We start from the raw sequence: 25,051 nt of genomic DNA on the forward strand, positions 1-25,051 counted from the left end.
CATGATGACTGGCTCAGGCCTCATTCTCTCACTTAAGTAATCGGTTAATAATTAATTCAATTGCTCACTCATTCAACGAATGTTTACTTAGCCTCTGTTCTGCCTCAGAAATGAGGTCAGCCCCTAAAGAGACACAGGAAAGGAAAACCAACGTCATTTTTCCTTCATGGAGCTCACTGTGTGTTGAGGTTAGTGATCACTTTGCACATCAGTATTGCAAGTGGTGGTCCGTGGTCAGAAAGAAGGGTCCACAGAAAAGAAAAGGGGCTGGATTCAGAGGTGAAGAGTGTTCTCTCTAAGGAAGATGGCATTGAGACTGAGACCAAGTAGGAAGTGGACGAGAGATGGGTGGGGAGACCAGGCATGCAGAGAGTGTGTGTCCCCAGCCTGGGTGATCTCAGGGGAGGCTGAGACAGGCCAGGGAGCCTGCGGGACAGTGAGTTAGGGCAGAAGAGACAGGCAGGGGCCAGAACCACAGGGGTTTAGAAGCATCCATGTGGGGGTGGATTTTAATCCAAGACAAACACAAAGAAAAAAAAGAAAGAAAAAGACGAACGCAGAGGGCCTTTTTTAAAAATCTACCTCTAATTGGAGGATAATAGCTTTACAATGTTGTATTGGTTTCTGCCCGACAACAGCATGAATCAGCAGTAAATGTGCACATATCCCCTCTCTCTTGAGCTTCCCACCCACCCGTCTAGGTCATCACAGGGCACTGGGCTGAGCTCCCTTGGCTATGCAGAAGCTTCCCACTAGCTATCCATTTTGCATATGGTAATGGATATGTTTCAGTGCTACTGTCTGGCTTTGTCTCACCCTCTCCTTCCCCACAGAGGGTCTTCAAGCAGGGGGCAAGGATGATTGCATTTAGCCTTTAAAAAGACCAGTTGGGCTATTCTGTGGAGTCAAGACTGGCAGGGGAGGAGATTGAAAGCAGAGACTCGGGTAGGAAGCTGCTGCGATATTTCAGACGCAAGATGACGGTCCCTGGGAGTTGATACAAGAGACAGACAGGAGGGAAAAGTTTGAAAAATAAGCCTGATATTCCCTGTGACATTCTCCACCCCCCACTGCAGGTATTCAGCCACAGGCGAACACTGTAATATCCTGCAGGGCAGGGCATCTGAGAGCTGGGGGAGGATGGTAATATCTCAGGAGGCACCACCCTGGAATATAGGGGGCTTCACCAAAGAGAGTTACAAGCCAGTTCCAGCCTGTGCTCCCTGGAGTCTACTTGGCCAGGGCTCTGAATCTCAGTGACTGGTCCCGCACCTGGTTTGGTAGCAGTTACCACACAGGATGGCACCCACATTGAACGTGTGACCTCTCCCCTCTTAGCAGCAGATTTCTGAAATACTGAGTGAGGAGTGGAGAGCTAGTTGGATGAAATGTCCCAGGAGCAATGCTCCCATCCCCCACGTCTGGTCAGGGGAGCTCAGGAGTTAGATGCATTCCTGTTGGTGTCCGGCAGAAGTGGCTCTGAATCTTTAAAACATTATGAATCTTATGGACCTCTGACCAGCTAAGTGGGCCTGTCGCTTAACCTCTCTGGAGCTTCGTTTCTACATTTGTGAAATAGAGGTAATAGCAGGACCAGTAACATGGGGTTGTCATGATCCTGGCATGAGGTGATTCGTATAGCACCCAAAACAGCCCCTGGCAAATGAGAGCTCAGGAACGATTTTACTCGTGGTGGTGGTGGTGGTGATGGTGCTGATGCTGATCCTGATGGTGGTGATGGAGGTGGTGGTGGTGATGGTGGTACTGGGTCTGATGCTGGTCATGGTAACAGGATGAAGGTGGTGATGGTGGTGCTGGTCGTGATAGTGGTGATGGAGGTGGTGATGCTGGGAGTGATAACAGTGATGGAGGTAGTGATGGTGATGCTGATGCTGGTCGTGATAGTGTTCATGGTGGTGATGGTGATGGTGGTGGTTCTGATGCTGGTCATGATAATAGTGATGGAGGTGGTGATGGTGATGGTGGTGCTGATGCTGGTAGTGATAACAGTGATGGAGGTAGTGATGGTGGTGCTGATGCTGGCCCTGACAGTGGTGATGGAGGTGGTGGTGGTGATGGTGGTACTGGGTCTGATGCTGGTCGTGATAACAGTGATGGAGGTGGTGATGGTGATGGTGGTGCTGATGCTGGTTGTGATAGTGGTGATGGTGGTGATGGTGATGGTGGTGCTGATGCTGGTCCTGACAGTGGTGATGGTGGTGATGGTGATGGTGGTGCTGATGCTGGTCGTGATAGTGGTGATGGAGGTGGTGATTCTGGGAGTGATAACAGTGATGGAGGTAGTGATGGTGATGCTGATGCTGGTCGTGATAGTGTTCATGGTGGTGGTGGTGATGGTGGTGATAATGATGGTGGTGCTGATGCTGGTAGTGATAACAGTGATGGAGGTGGTGATGGTGGTGGGATGCTGGTCCTGACAGTGGTGATGGAGGTGGTGATGGTGATGGTGGTGCTGATGCTGGTCGTGATAGTGGTGATGGTGGTGATGGTGATGGTGGTGCTGATGCTGGTAGTGATAACAGTGATGGAGGTGGTGATGGTGGTGCTGATGCTGGTCCTGATAGTGGTGATGGATGGTGATGGAGGTGGCTGATGCTGGTCCTGACAGTGGTGATGGAGGTGGTGATGGTGATGGTGGTGGTGGTGATGGTGGTGGTGGTAGCAGTGGAGGAACTGGTGGTGATGGTGGTGTAGTGGGGGGAGTGTGATGCTCTGGCTGATGATGGTGGTCGTGTTGATGGTGGTGAAGGTGCTGGTGCTGGTGGTGACAATAGAGATGGCAATGATGCTGATGTTTGGTGATGGTGCTGATGCTGATGAGAACACACTCTAGTAGAATAGTTGCAGAGCACTTGGATTTAAATCAGGTCCAAATCTGCCCCTTGAAATCGCGTGTGCCCACTGGCAAGTTACCTTTCTTTGTTTCAGTTTTCTCATCTATAAAACGGGGATGATGATATGCACTGCGGTCACTACAATGACAAAAGGAATTCATATTTGTTTTAAAAAGTACAGAATTTATTCTAATAAACAAACTCTTCAATGAGCATTGAGTGTTTGATAAAGAACAAGCTGGCCCAGAGTATAGCCTTAAAAAAAATGGTAGCCAGGGGCTTTTTTATTCTTGATTTTGCTTTTCATTGCGAACAGGAAGGCCATCTTCCCCTCATCTTTACTGTCATACCCTACCCCCTCTCTCCATGTGTTCTGAGTATAGCAGGTGTGTGGTGAGCTGGGATTCTGGCGGAGTGCAACATGAAAAAGACTCCCAGTAATTATAAAAATAACAACGAGGGCTGCTTAGCATGGTAGGCAGATGAGCACACCGCTAGCCAGAATGATAAATAGTGCCTGCAAAAGTTAGGTCTCAGAGGGAATGTGGGAACATATGGGGATAAACCACAGTGAAAGTTGGGCATCATTGGGAAGTTTCAAGCGGCTTAACGAAGGCCAGTCCAGTGCCAAGCTTCCTTCTCTTTCTTTCTTTCTTTTTTTTTTTATCCTAATTTTAAATCTTTCCGTTCCCTTTTGTCCCTTTGTTCTATTTCGGTCCTAAAAGAAGTATTCAGCTTTGAGGTCAGCCGTGGAGTCTCCAAGGAAGTGAGGTCTGGGTTGTAACCCTAACATGGCTGTCCACCCTGGAATCTGCGAATTTCTACCCCAAGCTCTATCCAATATCGTTGGGAGGTGATGTGAACGAACACAGTAATTGTGTTATGGAATGCCAACTTGTTGAGTTCAGATCTGTGATAGGTGGGTGTGCATAAAAATACACTCCTCAAAACGACCCAGCGCAGGGAGTTTTATTTGGAGAAGGGGCAAACAGCACTCTCTGCCAAACATTATTTAGAAAGAAGATGTGGACGGTGGTGGGTTGATGTTAGGTTGCTGTTTTTGGGTCTGGGTCTGAATATAGCTTGATCTGTGTTGTCATGGCTTTGCAGCAGTGGGATTTCTCTGGAAGGAAATATTTCAGTTCTTGCTTACCATTCATGCAGTTTTTCCTAGGGCTCACTTACAGGAGATTTCAGCATGGAGACAAGGTTTATGATATAGGTACCAGGTGGTTCAGTGGTAAAGAATCCACCTGTCGATGCAGGAGACGTGGGTTTGATCCCTGGGTCGGGAAGATCCCCTGGCGGAGGAAATGGCAACCCACTCCAGTATTCTTGCCTGGGAAATTCCATTGACACAGGAGCCTGGGGGAGTGTGGTCCATGGGGTCGCAAACAGTCAGACACGACTGAACATGCATTCACGCACGCATGCATACTTGAGAGCTGGTGTTGGCTCCTTCGCAGATTTCCAGGATGCCTTATTTAGCAAATACATCTGCATCCTCAGAAATGGAAAGCGAGAAGAGGAATCACACAGACCTGATTTTTGACTACGGCCCTCCCATTCAACTTAGCCATGAATGATTTGAGCTTTCTGAATGATACTTCCTCATCTGTAGAATGGGGCTAATATGGGCACCAGAATCAGACACTTGTTAAAAGATTGAATCAGTTAAAGTTTCTAAAGTGCTTAGAAGGGTGTTTGGCACTTGAAAGTTCTATAAAATGTTTGCCGATACAGATAAGCAAAAAGTATCTTGGATGACTCTTTTAAAGCTTGCATGTATGTGTACTCTTGATGATTCAAGAGTAACCAGTATCTATTAGTTGCAAGGGACAGAAAACTAACTCAGGAACTAGCTTAAGCAATATGGGGCTTTGTTTATTCATGGAGCTGGGATGTTTGGGGTCAACCAGTGAGAAGTGAGCAGTCCCTTAAATGCTCTGGTCTTTGTATAAATGGAGATGATCAGGCTACCATATAACCAACCACCATGAATCAACCCCACACTCAAAAGTGGACTCGAGCCCAAGGAATATTTCAAGTGCATTGCTACATTATTTAGAACACTCCCCACAACAACCTTGTAAAGAAAGTATGTTTACCTCCAAATTTATAAGTGAATTATTTGACATTCAGTAGCTCACCCAGGTCAACAGAGCCAGGAATAGTTAGAGCCAGATTCTGAACCTCAGCTCAGTATGGGCCTGACATCTGAGTTCTTAGCCAATATGGTACATATTACAATAAAAAGAAAATTCTGTTTCCTATTAGTCAGTTGGAGACCCACAGGAATATATTTTCCAAAAATGTGTCTTTATAAAATACACATGGGGCTGCCTAAGGCTGGACCACCCACATGCTCTGTGATCCTGGGCAAGTTGCTTCACTTTTCTATGCTTCACTTTCCCTCTCAGTCATACAGTGGTAGTAGCAAAACTTGGCTTTCAGAGTTGTAAAGATTATATGAGTTAATCTACTTTGAAAAGGTACGTGTACACCAGTGTTCATAGCAGCACTATTCACAATAGCCAAGACGTGGAAACAATGTAAACACCCATCAGCAGGTGAATGGATAAAGCAGATATGGTATATGTGTACATACACACGGTGGAGTACTGCTCAGCCATAAAGACGAGTGTGAGATTGCCATTTGTAGTAACATGGATCGACCCAGAGATTATTACTCTAAGTGAAATAAGTCAGACAGAGAAAGGCAAATATTATACCATGCATATGTGGAATCGAAAAAAATATATATATACATATCAACTTATTCACAGAATAGACTCACAGAGAAAACAAACTTATGCTTACCGAAGGAGGGAGGGGAAGGGGATAGATAGAGTGGGATTAATAGATACACACTGCTATGTATAAAATAGATAGACAGAATATTCCTACTGTGTAGCACAGAAAACTCCAGTCAATATCTTGTAATAACCTATAATGGAATCTGAATCTGTACACCTGAAACTAACACAATATTATAAATCAAGTGAAAGAAAGTGTTAGGTGCTTAATCATGTCCGACTCTTTGCGACCCCATGGACTGTAGCCTGCCAGGCTCCTCTGTCTGTGGGATTGTCCAGAGAAGAATACTGGAGTGGGTTGCCATTCCTTTCTCCAGGCGATCTTCCCAACCCAGGAATTGAACCCAGGTCTCCTACATTGCAGGCAGATTCTTTACCATCTGAAAAAAAAAAAAGAGGTTACACGAGTGAATACATAAAGGGGTTAGAAGGTGCCTGGCAAATAGTAAATGATATATATGGTTTGTTCCCAAAATATTTAAAAATAGATGGTAATGTCTGGTCAGAAAGGAAATGAGGTCACTCCGGGTGGTTCCTCTTTAGATGTCCCCAGTGTGCCCCAGAAGGGCACGGCTAATCCAGGAAGTCCAGCAGACCACCTGTCGGGGCTCTCTTTTGCCACCAGCTGCCAGGCCGTGACGTTGCGGAGAAACCATCTGCAGTGGTCAGCATCTTGGCTCCGACTTTAGATGCTCAGCTGCATGGCTTGGTCTTGGGTCCCTCCTGTCTCTATTGTGGCTGAAGAACCAGACTGCGTGGTCTCTGAAAACACAGATGTGTATGTCCTGTCTCCATTCTCCTCCAGCGCTTGGTCGTGGGTTTGGTGGGTGACATGCTATGCCTAACACACACTCTTTGGTGGTTTGTTTTTGTTTGTTTTTTTCATTTCTGCTCTGAGTCTTGGTTGCAGCATGCCAGATCTTCTGTTGTTGCGTGTTGCCTAAAGTGAGGACTCAGTGTTGTGGTGTGTGGGCTCAGTTGCCCTTCGGCATGCGACACCTTAGTTCCCCAACCTGGGATTAAACCAGTGTCCTGTTCGTTAGAAGGCGGATTCTCAGCCACTGAACCATCAGCGAAATCCCCTACTCTTTGGTTTGATGGTGTCTCTTTCTTGGCCTGAAAGAGGAGTTGAAAGCTTCCGCTCAGAGAAGGCAGACCTTATCTTGAGATGATGGTTCACTGTCAGACAAAAGGGCTAAGGGTGTGTGTTCAGATTTCTTAGTGTCTGCCTAGATTTGGGGCTTCCTGGGTGGCTCAGTGGTAAAGAATCCACCCACCAAGCAGGAGATGCAGGAGACATTGGTTCAGTCCCTGGGCTGGAAAGATCCTCTGGAGAAGGAAATGGCAACCCACTCCAGTATTCTTGCCTGGAAGATACCGTGGACAGTGGAGCCTGGTGGGCTACAGTCCATGGGGTTGCAAAGAGTCAGACATGCCTGAGCACACTTACTCCTTGATTGTACAATATGCAGTGCCTTAGCATCTCCCCAAATTGTTTGATTTTCTTGCCTTCTTGAAACTTGCACTCCTGCTGAACTGTGGTGAGAGTTCTTTCATTGGCGGGTGTATATTCACAGGGCTGGGCAACGTGATTCCAGGCAAGAACGGTCACCTGATCCGTCACTGGGAGCCTGACTAAAGGGATTCTGACTCTCCACACTTTTCCTTCCAAAAGACACAGCACATGTTGGCCGCATACTTCAAAATCTGATGGAGGTTCAGAGGCCCCTCATGGGTCCACAGATGGGTGTCAGAGGACCCATCAGCTCCCTGCCATGATATGGAACATTTTGTGAGTTATGTGCAGTTTTCTGGGATAAGGGCAAAATTCTCAGAGTGGTCCATGCATCAAAAATAAGAGTGAAGAACCATCTTTTCACCTCGAGAAGAGGCATTTATAGAAGAGAGAGCCAAGGACAAGATGGCCCAAGGAGATACGGAGCGCTGGAGGTTGAGACGGTGACACAGGGTCATCTCTTTAGGGCTTTTTCTCTTGGATCACTCTGTCATCTTGTTTTTTTTTCCTTCTCGTGGTTACTCTTGGCTGGTGTTCCCATGTGTCAGCCCATTTCTCCTGCCTTAGACCTCCTCTTCCTCGGTAGGTATTTTTCTGCTTCCTGATGACTCAGTAGGGTGGGGTGGGAGGGACCGGAGGCCAGCCCTTCTCCTCGCCTTCAAGTCTTGTCCATCTGTCTTTCCAGGCTATGGTTTTGTCTGGCTTTGTTTTAATGGCAATTGGGGTACTTGAGAATGAGTGATTGAGGACAAAGGAGATGTGGGCTTGAGTTTAGTCCTGGCCAGAAGTTCTTAAGAGTGTGCTCATGACTGCTGTAGGCACAAAAGGGTTTCTGTTAGGTTTTAGGCACTAGGACTTCTGGCCTGTTCAAGGTACAGGTCCACATTTAGTAGCTCTGTTTTCTTGGCCAATTTACTTCCCCTATCAGTGGCTCTGTGTTCTTGTCTTTGATGCAATAAAGGTAACAGAATCTCCTTCATTGGGATTTAGAGGGGATCACCTGAGATAACGCATCTGTTGAAATTAGTTCAGGACAGGGTCTGGCACAAAGGAAGCATTGAATTCATAGCAACTGTGATGATGATGATGATGGTGGTAGTGGTGGTGGTGATGGTCACAAAGGTTCTGATGAAAGTGAAGAAATAGGAGGAGGAGAATTGGGAGAAGCAGTAAAGAACTTTGCCCAGGGACTGACATCATTTATTACTCTCAATAGCCAGATATTCATATAGACAGCAAGACAGATGATGGATAGATAGATGCATGGATGGATGAATGGATGGATGGATGGATGGATGGATAGATGGATGGATGGATGAATGGATGGATGGATGGATGGATGGATGGATAGATAGATGCATGGATGGATGAATGGATGGATGGATGGATTGATGGATGATGGATGGATGACTGGATGGATAGATGGATGGATGGATGAGTGGGTGTGGATGGATGAATGGATAGGTGGGTGGATGGTTGGATGGATGGATGGCCAGTCAGTCATCAAATAAGTTTGGGAGTGTCTGCATCAAACATGGTCAAACAGGTCTCTATTTTTTTTTTCCTTTACAGGACTTCTCGGGTGCTGTACTAGGCTATGCACCATGAACCCCCAAGTGGGAGAGAGAACAAGCTGAATCTCTCCCACATCTTTGGCCTCAGGGTTCTTTTTACAAATGAAGCATCTCACAAGGCATCTTTGATGCTGAGTTTGCTTTGGTAGAGGCCAGTGCAGACTTATTCTCTCAGGGAAAAAGGATGTGACTGGAGTTCAGGTGGTTCAGCCCGTTCCCAGGGAGGACAGGGCATGCATGGGATGTGGACAGAAAGACCAGTTCTGAGTCCTGGGGCCTCAGGCTATTTGGAGTGGACTTTGTACCCAGCTCCTGCAGGGCCCTGCAGCACACACACACACACTCACACAACAGAAGATGCAGAAAGGGCGGGAAGTGCAATCTAGCAGAGCGGCTGATTATTCATTTCCCCCATCCCCGAGAGACCCCAGGGAGTATTTGTTTGCAGAGAACAAGGTCAATACGTTCTCAAACCCAGTTGCCATTCATCCCCAGACAGGTCAGGGGTCGGTTCCTGAAGCATTGTTGATCTCAGCAGAGATGGTTTGCGGGGTTGATATTCTTAGATTTGCTCATTCAGCCAGTCAGTCTGGCTTTCAGAGGAGAATCAGGTCAAGAAGTGCTTAATGATCCGAGAGGAGGCACTGCCTCCACCACTGGGGGCTGGGGTTTCTAATGCTCATCAGCAGCTTCCTCACTCACAAGACCTACTGGAATTTTCTTTGTGTGTGTTCATAACCCATTTTATTGGGGGAGGGGGTGTGATGTTACTGGGTAGGGGTGACCCAGTGTCCTGGATTTTTTGGGTTGTTCTTGTTTCAGAGGCACTTTCTCATCCCCATAAACCCCCAGTTGAATTGGAAATTCTTGTATTTTATTTTCCAAACTGTGTCTTCCATGGACAGTAGCTATGTCCACATATTCGTTAGCCTCTCTTAATTTTTTGGTTTAGAGCCTGGAAGAAGAAGGTTCTTCTTCTTCTTCCAACAAAAATACACCTCCCTGCTGGCATCTGTGAAAACGATCTGACCAGTTCGTGTTTGAAGCAAGGAAGGGTTCTGATAGTCCTGGTTGGTGTTAGTCGCTCAGTTGTGTCCGACTCTGTGTGACCCCATGGACTGTAGCCCTCCAGACGCCTCTGTCCATGGGATTCTCCAGGCAAGAAGACTGGAGTGTGTTGCCATTCCCTTCTCCAGGGGCATCTTCCCGACCCAGGGATCGAACCTGGGTGTTGAGCTGGTTTGGTCCTTGGAACTAGATGCTGCTAATGCCTCGTTACTATAACAGCTATGCACCCCCTATCAGCTCTGAGCCAGGGCCTCAGCTAACTGTGTCTGTATGTGACTCTTTTTTGAGTCTCTTGACCACCCTGTGAGATGTGGTTGCTCATCATATTCTTGTTTTGTTGCGTCTAAGTCGTGTCTAAGAGTCTAAGTCATGTCCGAATCTTTGTGACCCCATGGATTGCAGCATGCCAGGCTTCCCTGTCCCGCACCATCTCCTGGAATTTGGAGAAGAATGTGTTTTCTCTTCCCAGGATGTGACTGGTCCTTGGCTGAGGTTACAAATGAGGTGACTGTAACCTGGAGAACAGGCGGTCAGTGGAAGCTTCTCCTCTGGAAGGTCTTGCCTCCCTGGTAGTTGACCTGATGTTTCCAGCCTCCCCTCTTCTGGGAGCTCACGTGTCAACCCTGAGCCTCAGGACCATAAACATTATGTAGCATCTCAGAAACTTTTTCTTTGAGGTCCATTTCCCTTTGAGACAAAGCTGTTCTGTGCTTTTGTTCTCACCTGCCTTGGATGGGGTTAGAGTGCGTGCCTGGTGGTGAGTGTGCACGTGTGTGCTCAGTTGCTCGGTCATGTCCAGCTCTTTGTGACCCCATGGACTGTAGCCTGCCAGGCTCCTCTATCCATGGGCTTTTCCAGGTCAGAATACTGGAGTGGGTTGCCATTCCCTTCTCTAGGGGATCTTGAGTGGAGTTTATTATCCATTTTGGTTCAAGTCGTTGCTCCAGAGTGGTTGGTTGTCATGCTTTTGCAGAGATTAGGGGTGTGTAGAAGGGAAAACTGACCCTTGAGAATGAAGAAAGCACCTGTTTTGCTGTCTAACCTTGGATAAGTCACTTAACCTCTCTGAACCTCCAGAGTACCGTGGGGCTATCGCAGGTAATTCTCAAGGGCCTCCTGAACGTCTGTTCTGTGCCCAGTCCTGTGAGAAAGATGCGAGAACAAAATGACGGAGAGGAGGTGGAGGGGGTGGACTAGAAGCATGCCCTGAAGCCATCACCAGTCAGGCCTTTACTATGTGGGGGAAAACCATTGCTGGTCTTCTGGGGGTTTAGACAGGTAGGGTTGTGAGTTTGGGAGAGGGTGGGAAGGCTGCCTGGGGCATCAAACGTGTGGCTGCTTGTTGAAGAAGGGAGCATTCATGGGTCCTGTGAGGAAGCAGTTGAATGAAGGCTCCTACAGAGACATCATGGTGGGGTTCAGGTAGGGCGTTGAGGAGGCAGACTTGACCAGAAGACTGGGATGACTAGAAAACACTTGACCTGGGTACATGAAAGACATTGCTGAAGAAGAAAACACTGAGTAAACTAACCCTTTTTGAACACTTCCCAAGTACCAGGAACACCCGTATGCAGCCTATCATTTCACGGCAGCAGCGTGCCTGTGCAACAGGCCAGATGCTGTCCCATTTTACCCCGAGGAGACTGGGGCTCAGGGCTAAGTGTCTCATCCCAGATCAAATGTTGAAAAGGATGACAGAGCCAGGATCCCGACTTGGCCTTTACAGGTATGGAGCTCATGCTTTCTCATGGTGCACAGACCCTTCCAGGTGAGTTGAGATGACCTTGGAAATATGAAGCTCTCAGTGGTGTGGAGACCCCCAGCAAATGTAATATGTAAACGCAGATTCACTTGTATTGGTCCAAAGCCTTTGTTCAATCATTCTCTCAGGAAGCATTTTAGGAGGCTCCAATTATCTAGTCAACCTTTGAGTCATTGGGTGAATAAACATGGGGACTTGCCAGGTAGCACTAATGGTAAAAAGAAAAAAAAAAAAAAAAAAACTACCCACCAGTGCAGGAGACCCAGGAGAAGTGAGAGATGTGGGTTCAATCCCTGGGTCAGGAAGATCCCCTGGAGGAGGGCATGGCAACCCACTCCAGTATTCTTGCCTGGAGAGTCCCATGGGCAGAGGAGCCTGGTGGGCTACAGTCCACGGGGTCACAAAGAATCGGACATGGCTGAAAGGACTGAGCATGGTATGAATAAGAATGAATGACACGCTTCCTTCTGTGAGCCAGTCTACCTACCTGAAGGAGTCATCACACTTAAAAGAATCATTATTATACAATATAACATGATTTTAGGACACGGGTGATGGTGCAGTTAGTTCTGCCTGGGGTGATGCGAAAGGTTTTGCAGAAAATGTGCCTTTGACGAAGGCCAGTAATGTTAAATTATGAAGCAGGAAGGGAGAGAGTGAGGGAGAAAGGAAGGAAAGAAGGGAGGCAAAGAGGGTAGTTCTGCATAGCAGGCAAATTTGTAAGGAGTGGTGGATTCATGAAGGTGTTTGGCAAAGGCAGCTCGGTGTGGTTTGCAGAGAAGTTATTGGTCGAAGGAAGGACGGTGTGTATTAGAGGATGCAGCTGGGAACGTAAAGCTGAGGGATATGGCAAACGACCTTGAAAAACGGTACAAAATTCTCTGTCACTCCACTTGGCCTGGAAATGGGGTGTGGGCTAAGTGGCTTTGGTTGTATCCAACCCTTCTTGGCCCCATAGGCTGTATAGCCCGTCAGGCTCCTCTGTCCATGGGATTCTCCAGGCAAGAATACTAGAGTGGGTTGCCATCCCCTCCTCCAGGGGATCTTCCCAACCCAGGGATTGGACCAGAGTCTTTTAAGCCTCCTGCATTGTCAGGCTGGTTCTTTGCCACTCGAGCCACCTGGAAATGGGGAGGTGTGGGTAATTAATCTGCATAGATCTGCCTTAGGAGATAATGACTGTCAATACTGCAAGATAAAGAGTATGATTATTGTCAGAGAAACACTCCATTCCGTGTGCATTCTGTTTTGTCCTGTTTTCATGGTCATTCGGCTGCTTTTCAGGAAGCAGGTAAAGGATGATGGCGATGGTCTCAGGGTTCCTGATCTGGGGCGGGGTTGGCAGGGGGAGGTGGATCCCTCCCAGACTTCAGGGATTGTTGAGCCAAGGAAGTGTGTGCCAAAGGTTCTAGATCTTCCAGGCTCTCAAGAGATCTTGCAGATCTACATTTTATAGATGATACTTCCATTTTAAAATACTAGCTCTTTTTCATATCGTGCAGTCAAACCATCATCACTGACGTCGTCGTCATCATCCCTGTTAGCATCTTCATCATCATCGTCGTCTATGAACTGGATTTGGTCCACGAGGCTGCAGTCGGCTCTGTTGGCCAATAGCAACCATAAGTCAGGAATCAGTCTTCACTGAGTGCTCCCCAATCCCATCCTCCAGCCAATACTTGTGTTTTCTGTCCTTTTTCCTTCTCTTACATGAGTGTTGAAACTTGGGGTAGCTGCTGCTCGGAAGGGTTGGTGGTGGTGGGTCATCCTCGTGTTGGCTCTCAGGATCTGGGGCAAGAGTTGCAATATGTGACAGCGTAGAAGAACCGCTTTGGGGTTCTCTCACGGTCCAGTGGCTAAGACGCCCTCCCCCCCATGCAGGGGGCCCAGGTTCATTCCCTGCTCAGGGAACTAGAGGCCATGTGTCACAGCTAAGATCCGGTGCAGTCAACTAAATACAATAAATAAAAAATGTTTTAAATAGAAAGACTATTAAAAAAAGAAGCACTTGAATCCAGGAAAGGATAAGAGAGGTCAGTAACCATGAAGTGAGTGTCTTACTGCACAGCAGAAATGAACACAAGATTGTAAAGCAATTATCTTTGTTGTTCAGTCACTATGTCATGACTCGACTCTGTGACCCCATGGACTGCAGCACGCCAGTCTTCCCTGTCCTTCACCATCTCCCGGAGTTTGCTCAAACTCACCTCCTTGAGTCAGCGATGCCATCCAGCCATCTCATCCTCTGTCGTCCCTTCTCCTTTTGCCTTTGATCTTTCCCAGCATCAGCGTCTTTCCCAATGAATCATGTGGCCAAAGTAGTGGAGCTTCAGCATCAGTCCTTCCAATGAGTATTATACTCTAGCTTAAAAAAAATAATAAAAGAGAAGGGATTTGGATAAAGATGAGAAAAACCATGACCTGTGAGCCAAACCTGACTTTGACTGTTTTTGTGTGTCCCTTAAGCTAAGATTGGTTTATATAATTTTAAACAGTTAGGAAAAAATAAAAAATATTTTGTGACAGGATATTCAGATTTCAGAATCCACTTAAGTACTGTAAGCATTTTCATATGAAAATGGCACAGTTTTGAGTAGTTGTAACACAGAGAGTTAAAGTTTCACGACATCTGAGATATTTGTCACCTGGCCATCTTCAGATAAAAAGTTTGCCGTCCCCTGCTCGCAACAGACAGCGTGTTGATGATACATGGGTCTTGGTTTAAATTCAGGCTACCATTCATTCTTACCCATGTTTCCTACCCACTGCCAGAAATATATCTCTTGTCCTTTGCCTTATTTTTTTTAAATTCTCTCTATCTATATATTTAAATTCCTGCAAGATACTGTGAGCTTAAGACACCAATACTAGACATTGTAGCTACCCATTTACTATGAGCCAGTGGGAAGCAAAGATACACAGAATGTAATGTCTGCTCCTCTGTCTATGGAACTTTTCCTGGCAAGAATACTGGAGTGAGTAGACATTCCCTTCTCAAGATTTTCCCAACCCAGGGATGGAACCCAGGTCTCCTGCATTGCAGGCCGATTCTTTACCATCTGAGCCACCAGGGAAGCCCCCCTTTTAGTGGAAAAAATGGACCCAAAAGGAAAGAATTATAGTCCAGTCATATTGGATGCTTCCCATTTGGGAAAACGGAACACGTGTTAGAAAATGAGAGGTTTTGGTTAGTGATCATTATTTATTTCCATATTTTATTATTTCATAAAGTTTGGTGGATGGGTTTTGAAAAAGGAAACATTCAGTTCACACCACTTCACATGTATAACTGCTACAGTCTTAGATGACAGTCCTATCTAAATATAAAATCAGAATCAGAGAAGATGTGAGTAACAGGACTGGAGGTGGCAAGAACAGGAAGATGAAAACACAGATATGCCCGTGGTACAGGTCAAAGGATGGACAGAGCTGAACCTCTTATTGGGCTCTGACTTCGCAGTCAAAGTGAAGAAGGGCCACAAGACAACAGGCCTTTATTTTCAGAAAGAGGGAAAGGCGTGCTCAATGCTCAGGAGCAGAAAAGCTTTTGTAGCTCGGAGTTCTTACAAAGAAAAGAGCAAGCATCCTTTGCGAAGGAAACGGTATGTAGCTCTGTGTTCTGGTTGCTCAGGCACGCCTCACCTTATTGTGCTTCCCAGGAACTCTGTCGCTGTTTAACAGACTGAGCGTCTCTGACAACCCTGAGTCAGGCAAGTCGGCGGACACCATCCTTCCAACGGCATTGGCTCACCTCTCATCTCTCTCATATTTTGGTAGCTCTCTCACTATTCCGGCCTTTTTCATTATTTTTCTATTGTCTGTGTCTGTGATAACTTATCTTCAAGATGACGATTACAGCTTGCTGGGGATTCAGATGATGGTTAGCCTGTTTTAACAAGAAATTATTTTTTGAATTAAGGCATATACTTCTTTTAGACATAAGGCTATCACACACTTAAGAGACTATAGTATAGTGTAACCATATCTTTTATATGCACTGGGAAAGCAGAAATCTGTGCAACTTGCTTTATTGCATCGTTCTCTTAATCGTGGGGGTCTGGAATTCAACCACGGTGTCTTCAAGGTCTACCTTTATTTCTGAAATATATCATCAAGTTCTTTGAAAAAAAACAACACATATAGTAATATGTAGAAGACTCATATTTATGTAACTCTACAGTTTCCATTCCATGCCATGCCGTATTTCACCGAGCATCACCGACTCAATGGACATGAGTTTGAGCAAACTCCAGGAGACGGTGAAGGACAGGGAAGCCTGGAGTGCTGCAGTTCCACCGGGTCGCAAAGGGTCGGACACAACTTAGCGACTGAAGAAGTTTCCAAAACACTTGCACAATTTTGCTCTTCAGAACCCTCTTGGTGAAGAGGAAGTGAGTATTGTCACTTACATAGGAGGTTCAGGAAACAAAGTCTAAATGTAGACACTTCTGGCCTTGGTGATTAAATTAAGTAACTTCATGAATTCCTACCTTCTGGTCCAGTGATCTTTCCATCAGAGACATAACACAGTCTGACCCCCAGGCTTTCCAAAGTCAGGAAGAGCTCTCCCCGCCCCCAGGAAGCTGTCTCATGGTAAAGCTACTGTTCTCGCTGGTAACTTCTCAGAAGAGTAGTGTTGAAAGTCAGCGTCAAAAGCTAAAGTTAGAAACGGTATCAGGCTGGTAAGAGGGGGTCAACTCGCAGCTGTTCCTGGAGCTTTCTGAATCGCAACAAGGTGGCCACTTGGATACATGAGAATCAATTACAGAGAAGCCTTGTCAAGATGGCCCCAATTCAGCCTTAAATCACTGCATTCTCTGCCAAATGCTGTCCACTGTCGTTATCGAGAAATGTAATTATGCAACTAAATCAAGCAGCTAAAATTAGTGTAGTGTAAAAACACCTTGGCGATCTAAAAGTGGAGGCATTGACATTTGGATTTAGAAAAAGCCGATAGTTGAATACGCTTTGCGGTGTCTGATGCTCTCCAAGTTTCGACAGAAATCTATATCCAGTGTCGGGTTTCTAGTTCGAGGTGGGAGGTGGCAAGCAGATGTTGGGCTTGAAGGTGATTTTCAGTGATCCCCAGGGCCTTTAGCGTGGCTTGAGTGGACTCAGTCTGTGCTCTCAAAATTGGGAAATGCTCCACACTAGCAGGTGCTTTCCTGGGATACATATTAGAAGAGTGACAATCTGAAGGCTGTCTTTGCCTTCCGCCTGAAGTCACAGGCGTGTCCATACCAGGCGTCCGTAGAGGATCAGGAAACATAGGGTAAGAATGCCAAATACACGTCTTGTACGCATCATGAGAGGATGCCACGCGCTTTTCTCGTCACACAACCCTATGAGGTAGGGTCTGTTATCTCAGTTTTCCAAACGAAGAAACGAAGGTTCAGAGACACTGAGTAACTCGTTCAACATCACACAGCTGTCAAGTTAGGACACCCAAGTCAGTATAATTCCACTTCCTGCAATCCCATCTGAGTGTATCTGTGACCATGTAACGCATGCTGGACCATCACTTGGATGTTTTCGAACATCAGAAAGATCTGAAATACTGGAATATATTTCTCATCTGTGGTTTTGGTGTACATTAGCTATGCCTTTAAACTCTGGGAGCAGTGAGTCATCTTATTAATATATGGCATATTAAAATATAACAACTGAAAGCTCAAAGACAATGTTAAAATTTTTTTTCAGGCATATGAAATTATATTACAGAATGAAATACTGTAATGGATACAGTGGCCAATTAGGAATTAGGAGCCTGGCACTGCCCCTCATATGTGGAGGGCTGTGAGCGTGCAATTCAACTAGCGTGAACCTTATTTCCCGTGTGGACCAGGAACTACAAATAGCACCTACTTGCGAGAGTTTTGAGAATGAAATTACAAAACATGTGTAAATAATTTAGCTATAGTTCTGTGTGCCGTAGCGCACACTGCAGATACTCGCTGGTGGTATGATTATATTTTGGGCACAAGTTGCCCCTTTAAAACTAAAACCAGGAAGAGAGAAAGAGAGAGAGAGACATAGCATCTTCTTCATTTCTTTGTGATCAGTACCGGAGGCTGCCTGCGTTCCTCTGCTGAGCTTTTAAGTGGCAGCTGATAATCATATCAATTGACATTTCTCAGCTTTCCTCTCTAACCATCACACACAGACTCCAGGGTTTTTTTCTTTCTTTTTTTTTTTTTTTTTTTTTGCCTTTTGCCCAAATTCCTTCGGAAAGAGCCCAAACCTGCCAGCCTGACCACCCCACTCCCCGTCTCTGGGTCTCTCTCACTGTCTCTGAGAACTAAATTAATGAAGAGTATTTGGTTAGTCATGTTAGGCAAGCCGTTCCCAAAATAGAACCTTCCATTTTGGTAGCTTCAACCCTGCAGCTGCTGTGTCTCTCCCTCGTCTGCGAAGAAAACTTTCACATTAAGAGTTGCTGATGCTGGATTTTCTTTCTCTCCCCTCTGAGTGTTGATGAGCTCTGCGCTCCTGACAGCGGCGATCTGGCTCTCAGCTTTGTGGGTCGGAAGAAGTTGGGTCTATAGATTTTTTTCTTTCTTTCTTTCTTTTTTTCCCCCCAACTCTCCATTGATGCGTTGAGCTTCTGAGGGGATCCCACCTGCCCGTAAAGCATGTTGCCTTCTCAAGGAGTCCTCTTGCATCCCTATGGCGTACCTATGATCGTTCCAGCCGCCCCCTACTTCCCAGGACTGATCCAGGTAATTCAAGGCCACTGCCAGCCAGCAACTTAACTCCAGAGCGCGCAGAGTAATAATTGGAATTTTTATGGTTGAGAAAGCAAACACTTTTAATACAGGAAAAAGCCCTCGTGTAGTCTGAGGGAAGACAGTAGGAAATCAAAAAGATGGATCACCCTAATCTGGCTATTGACATCTCTCATGGTTGAATAAATGGTGTAGTTGAGCTATATTTGCTTGTATTGATCGGGCTGCTGTTTAACATTCATGCCTTTGCTTCGGGAGGTTGACCACGGGGCAAAAGATTTGTTCTCCTCCTCAGCTCTCGGAGGGACTCAGTCTCCCACGGCAGATCCTGAGACAGACTAACTGGTCATGAGGTGACTTGGTTAAGAGCTTTCACCCAGGAAACAGAAGGGTTTCGCTTAGGTTCCGCTTCCCAGGGCTTGTCTGTTTTCATGGAGGGTACCCCCGCCTTCCCAAACCTGAAATTGACCAGTGGCAGGGAGGCAAAAGGAACTCTCTATTGATGGTCAATTTATGAATCTCAGAGATGATACTAGAAATCCCTTACATGCTGTTTACATTTTAATGATGGCAAGAAAGGAGATGATTGAAATATAAGTTGGTTTCACTTTTAAGGCTTTTCATTCTGTGTTGGGAAAATCATCAAATAAGATATTTGGGGCCTTTTTTTAAATTTTTCTTCATTGTAAGTGTGACTTTTTAAGCGAATGTTGGCTTCTGGGTGTGTGTCTGAATTTCTCTGTGGAAAACTAGTGACAGAGGCTGAACTTCAGAGGAAACCCGGATGTCTTCTATTGTGGTTTGTTTGAGAGCAGTCATCTTTTTGTAACACATTCTGTATCTCCTTTCTACAGGAAAGAAAAGCTTCATGTAGTTAGTATGTCCTTTTTACCTTTAGTTCTGTGCTCCTCCCTCCACAATCTTTCAAAATTCTGCAACATACCTCATTAATTCAAATTTCTGAGGAGGGTTCTGGTCAAACCTCCAGTGTCTCCTTTTCTGAATGTTGTTGTTACCTCTTGTAAACTGTAAGAAGCTTGGCAATTTGAGCCATTAGGCTTGAGTCCAAAACATAGCGAAACATCTTATCATGCCAGATTTATGGTCCTTGCTTATTTGGGAGGCTTCTATATTATGCATGAGAAATAATGCACTACCTGGAGAGTGGTCCTCAACATGTGGAAACAGTTCCATCCTTCCAGGTGTACGCAGGCCAGTGAGGCACTCGGGGTCTGAAGTCACACCGGAAAGCCTTTTATTTCCGTTGGAAATTCGGGGTGAAGGTTAGTGGTTGGAGTTTCGTCAGACCCTGGACCGCCCCATCTGATAAATAATTACAAGCAAATCGTGCCCTTCACTCTATGCTGATTGATGCTGAAATTGCTTTTGAAAGTTCTCATAAGTTCCTGTTATAGATTAAGTGCCGGTGCAGGAAAAATAACAGCACCCACTGAAATGGGTGAATGTAATCAGGCTTAATGGACTCGAGAGCTTGTTGGGAATTAAATAACTATCGATCCGCTGGAATGCTGCTGTCATTACAAAATGCCACTCTGGACGTATTACCCGGGTGATAGATGAGAAGACACCGGGGCGAGCTGAGAAATTGGGGAGGCCCGGTTCCCATTCCTTCCTCCTATGCACAGCCTTTGAGAAACGGATCCAGTTTCTGGGGGGAAGGAACAAGAGATTTTACGTGCCCATCACTGCTGGGATCATGCTTTGTTTTTCCAAGTGACACCTCCGATAACTAGTTACGCAGAAGTCAGGGAGTGGTGCGGCAGGAGGTCTCAGCCCAGATGCTGTGACAGCCTTCATCTTCTTCCTCTCCCACCCGCCGTGGATCACACAGAAACACCCTGGGTGGGGAGAGACAGGCCTTCTTTCCAGTTTTCTGAGACAGCCTGTGTTATTTATCCAGCGCATCAAGCAACTGAGACACTCCATTGCAGTAACATTTGCAAGTGGAGGAAAGGCAACTCAAAGAGAGAAAGAACTGTCAGACACACAGCCACACTCGCCTCCTAGCTGATGCTTCAGGTGACACCAGGTGCCCTGTGTTCCCGCAGACTCTGTCAGCGTGCTGACCAATTTGTTGATCATGTGGATTTCTTCCCAGACTCTTCAAGATGCAAATATGTGTGTGGGTGATTTGTCATTCAGTTATGTCCGACTCTGCGACCCCATGGACTGCAGCTCACCAGGCTCCTCTGTCCATGGGATTCTCCAGGCAGGAACACTGGAGTGGGTTGCCATGCCCTCCTCCGGGGGATCTTCCCACCCCAGGCTTTCCCAGACTCACGGGCTTAGAGAACGAACTTATGGTTGCCGGAGGGAGGGAGAGTTAGGAAGTTTGGGATGGACATGCACACACTGCTGTATTTTAAACGGATAACTGATAAGGACCTACTGTGTAGCTCATGGAGTTCTCATCTAGGCTGCTATGTGGCAGCCTGGATGAGAGGGGGTTTGGGGGGGAATGGACACATGTGTATGTATGGCTGAGTCCCTTCACTGTCCGCCTGAAACTGTCACAGCATTGGTAATCGGCTCTACCCCAAGTTAAAAAAAGATGCCACGGCTTTCCTAGAGGGAATTAAGGTGCCACCCACGTCCTCATAAAGTGATCAGTAAGACAGTTCCATGATCCCAAATAGAGTGTGTTCCTTCCGCGATAGTTAAGTTCCCTGTGACTGGAGGTAGGAAACAGCTGTAGGGGCCGCTTGGGCAGGGTTGTCTTGTCAGAATTTAAGATTTCCTCTCACAGGCTTTCCAACTTGAAGAACCAGTGATTCTGTGGCCTAAGAATTTCCTTTTCATAATCGTATCAAGTGCCACTTTTTTTTCCCCTATTGCTCTGTTTTTGTCTGCTCTGTCCAAGAAAACAAATAATAATTGATCAGACATCATAAGAGGCTTTTAAGAGAGCATCACCTTATCCTGCAAAGGCAGTGAGCAAAGATGTTTCCTAATAATTCCGAGGACGTGACTCAATAGTATCTTTTGTCCCAGGAGTAGATTCAATAGCGACTGCTGACCTCATGGGCCATCCCCGAAGAAAGCTAGATGCTTTACCATATTGAATCTCCTCAACCCATCTTTTGATGTCTGAACTTGTTGAACAGATAGCAAGGTGAATAGTTTTTCATTCCAGCCATGTAAAGTATTCCAGAGTGACTGTGGAGGATTGAGCTGAAGCAGTTTGGACAGTTTTCATGCGTAGTAAGAAGCACAAGAGGAGAAATATTATCAAGTATCAAATATTAACAGTGTATAAACACTGTTCCTTTCCCCTTGGTATAGAGCGGACTGCTGGTATCTCTGGTTAAGAAGAACCGATGTGTCTTCCCATTGAACTCCTTTATTCATGTCTCAATTTCCAACAAGACCTTGAATGATCAATGAATTATCTGACTTGAGAACAAAGGAGATTTGACAAGTAAATTGTCCATCAGTCTTGAGTCGAAGAAGCTACCAGGAGAGCTTACCCGAGCCGTGGACCAATGGCTGGCCACAAAGCGTCAGATGATATCATCTAAACCACAGCTTTGTAACTGATTAGCCTGGGTGGTCTTCTGGTCTAACGAGCCCTTGGCTCTATGTTCAAGTTCAGACTTGAGCCCCTCACTCTAGATATTTACCTGCCAGATATAGTCCTTGACCATCACTCCTAGATTATTCTCCACACCAAGACTGTTCCAGCCTCATCTCATCCGGGTATTGCAGATCAGGTCTGGAGACTGTTTTCCTAGGTGGAGGATGGTGTAGACAGGGCCACATCCACCTCACCGTGCATTTTTTTTACTTTAGTTATTCAGTTCCTACCCACATATTCCATACCAGGCACTGTTACATATACCTGTAAGACAGAAGCAGCCCCTACAGCTACTGACTCTTAGGTTCACAGCCTAGTGGAAGAGAACCTTAGATAAATATAAAATCCAATATGACAGTAAAACGTCAGGAAAGCATGTTAGGTGATAAGTATTTCATACTTGCTATGTACCAGGCAGGGCTTCCCAGGGGGCGCTAGTGATAAAGAACCCGCCTGCCAGTACAGGAGACATAAGAGACTCGGGTTTGATCCCTGGATCAGGACGGTCCCCTGGAGGAGGGCCTGGCAACCCACTCCAGTATTCCTGCCTAGAGAATCCCATGGACAGAGGAGCTTGGCTGGCATATGGTGGATAGAGTCACAAAGAGTCAGACTTGGCTGAAGCGACTTGAATGCACGCATGTACCAGGTCAAGAAAACTTGACCTGAAATGATGGTACTAAATACTTATATATTTTATCTCAATTTATCCTAACAATACAATTGTCCTCTGCTTATCTGTGGGGGTGTCAACTTAAAAAATATTCAGCAACCTAAAAGTTGAGAGCTATGTTTTATTCAGTGGGAAGCTTTAGAACTTCAAACCTGGGCCTCTCAAGTAAGCCTGAGCAAACTGCTCCAAGAAAGCGAGGGGAGGATCTAGGTTATATAGAAGTTTTGTAACAAAGAGCAGGTAGTCTGAGCATCAAAAGGTTATTCTTATTGAAAGAAAAACAGATATCCCAAGTTAAGGAATTTAGCACTTTTCTATTACAGGAAGATGCAAAAGTCCGGGCTCACTGGAATCATCCCTTTTATAGGCATCTCAGCTATCGGGCCATGATCCTGTGCTTTCGCATCCTGAGCTTCCTCGGGGCTCACCGTAGGGAGTGGCTGCAGTCTGCTGGCTGCTAGATCACAGGTGTTCTCCTTCCCTGGTGCCCCCAGGGCTCACCAGCTCACGTAAGAGGGCTGCAGCCACTGGTGACTGCGACATCCTTGTTCACTGACATGGCAGAAAATGCTCCATTTCCCAGGGATATGGCCTAGACCCCCCAGTGGATGCTGTAGATAGTACTGGACCCAAGATAGATTGTGTTTTCCTGTACATGCATACCTCTGTGTGTTAGTTACTCAGTCATGTCTGACTCTCTGCGGCCCTGTGGACTGTAGCCTACCAGGCTCCTCTGTCCATGGAATTTTCCAGGCAAAAATACTGCAGTGGGTACATACATGTGGCCAAGTTTAGTTTATAAATTAGACACAGTTAGTAATAAAATAGAACTATTATAACAGTTTACTGCAATAAAAAGTTGTTGAATGTGCCCCTGGATATCTTACTATACAAAGCACACACCTTTTTTTTTTTTTTCCTTCTTTGACGTGTCACAGAGAAGATTCATTCTTAACATAGATCTTAGCAATTTCAGCATATGGTTTTGTTGCCTTCCTTATTAGGTGAGAATGTTCTCCTTTTCATTTCAAGGAAGCACTGGATGGCATCTCTTTGTCCATCAGAACTGCCAGAATTACTAATCTTGTACTTTGGGGCTGGTATTCAGGAAAATAAGGATCAGTTGCACCCAAGCATCTCGACAACTCGGTAGTCAATCTGATAACTGAGATAGTTACTAAGCAACTAACTGTGTGAGATCTTCTGAACAAAGGGATGGTTCACATCCTGGACAGGACAGGATGGGACTGGACCACCCAGAACTACGTGCAGTTTAAAATGTATGAATTGTTTACTTCTGGAATTTTCCATTTAATATTTTCAAGCTGTGGTTGACCTTAGGTAAACCTCGGAGAGCAAACCTGTGGATAATGGTGGTTACTATAACCCGAAAGTTGGTTTCTGTTTGTCCTACCATTATCTGTAATTGTAAATCTCCCAAAGCTCTGAAAATCAGTTTGGTTTTTTTTGTGGGGGTGGGGAGAATGTTGGCACTAAAATGCATTCCAGAAGAAAACTTGACCTGAAATGATGTGTTGCTATTTATAGACTGTCTTTATCCTACTCAGTGTGAATATTCATATATTTTGCTATGGGAATTTTTCTGTGTTTGATTTCAGAGTGTTGTCCCAGGCCCTGCTGAAAGAGTTACATAATCTGTTTCTGATGGATTCCCTTTCTGGAAAAGAGAAATCTCCCCAAATCTGAATTTCAAGATAGAGGTGACCCCAGGGGTCTTGGATGAAAAATCACAGTCATATATTACAATGCCTTTTCTGCATATGGAGACCTGAAACTGACATTAAAAGAGAAAGGTCACTTGCCCAGGGTCACAAGATTGTCAGTGCCGGAGCTGAGATGTAGACCACGTCTGGTGGACTGGAACCTTTGCTCTTTGTCACAGATCCACTGTCGAGATGCATTTGGAAATACAGGAGAGGGAGATGGTGGCTGCCTCTTGGAGTAGGAAAGAGGGCCGTTCAGAGGGGAATGAGGGTTTCCCAGGTGGTGCTGGTGGTAAAGAACCCGCCTACCAATGCAGGAGACGCAAGAGTCGCGGGTTCGGTCGGGAAGATCCCTTACAAGAGGGCCTGGCAACCCACTCCACTATTTTTGCCTGGAGAATCCCATGTAGAGAGGAGGCCTGGAGGGCTACAAGTCCAGCTGGTCGCAAAGAGTCGAACACGATTGAAGTGACTTAGCATGCTCAGAGGGGAAGGATGGCATTTAAGTAGGGCCGTGGAGCATCATCAGATATTCCTTGGGCAAGCAGAGGAGAAAGCCCTTCCTATCAGAGCGGAGAACGTGGGTGGACTCACGATGCTTGGGGTGACGTATCAAGACAGAGCTTCAGTATCTTCCCCAGCCCATGGGTACCATGTGTCTTGCCATTGTGTAAATATGGGTCTCAAAAGCCAAAAGACAGGGCTTCAAAGCAGCTGGGAGGAATCTCAGAAATGGAGCGTAT

General features: G+C 46.0%; 1 protein-coding gene across 29 annotated transcripts in view; it reads left to right on the top strand.

Moving 5' to 3' along the window:
• Positions 1–25,051, top strand: part of RBFOX1 (RNA binding fox-1 homolog 1) — a 2,345,672-nt gene that overhangs the window by 1,928,230 nt on the left and 392,391 nt on the right. For 2 of the 29 annotated variants that reach the window (XM_070460596.1, XM_070460584.1), the window contains exon 1: positions 18,079–18,310. The exons of 23 other annotated variants lie outside the window; for them this stretch is intronic. In XM_070460596.1, the coding sequence (XP_070316697.1) occupies positions 18,224–18,310 (87 nt within the window). In that variant the 5' untranslated portion in view covers positions 18,079–18,223. Of the gene's footprint in view, positions 1–18,074; positions 18,311–25,051 lie in introns of those variants that run through there. 4 more of the 29 variants (XM_070460591.1, XM_070460585.1, XM_070460589.1 and 1 more) reach the window with 4 other exon arrangements.

The sequence above is a fragment of the Odocoileus virginianus genome, chromosome 33 (genome assembly GCF_023699985.2).
Source record: "Odocoileus virginianus isolate 20LAN1187 ecotype Illinois chromosome 33, Ovbor_1.2, whole genome shotgun sequence".
Taxonomy (NCBI): Eukaryota; Metazoa; Chordata; class Mammalia; order Artiodactyla; family Cervidae; genus Odocoileus; species Odocoileus virginianus.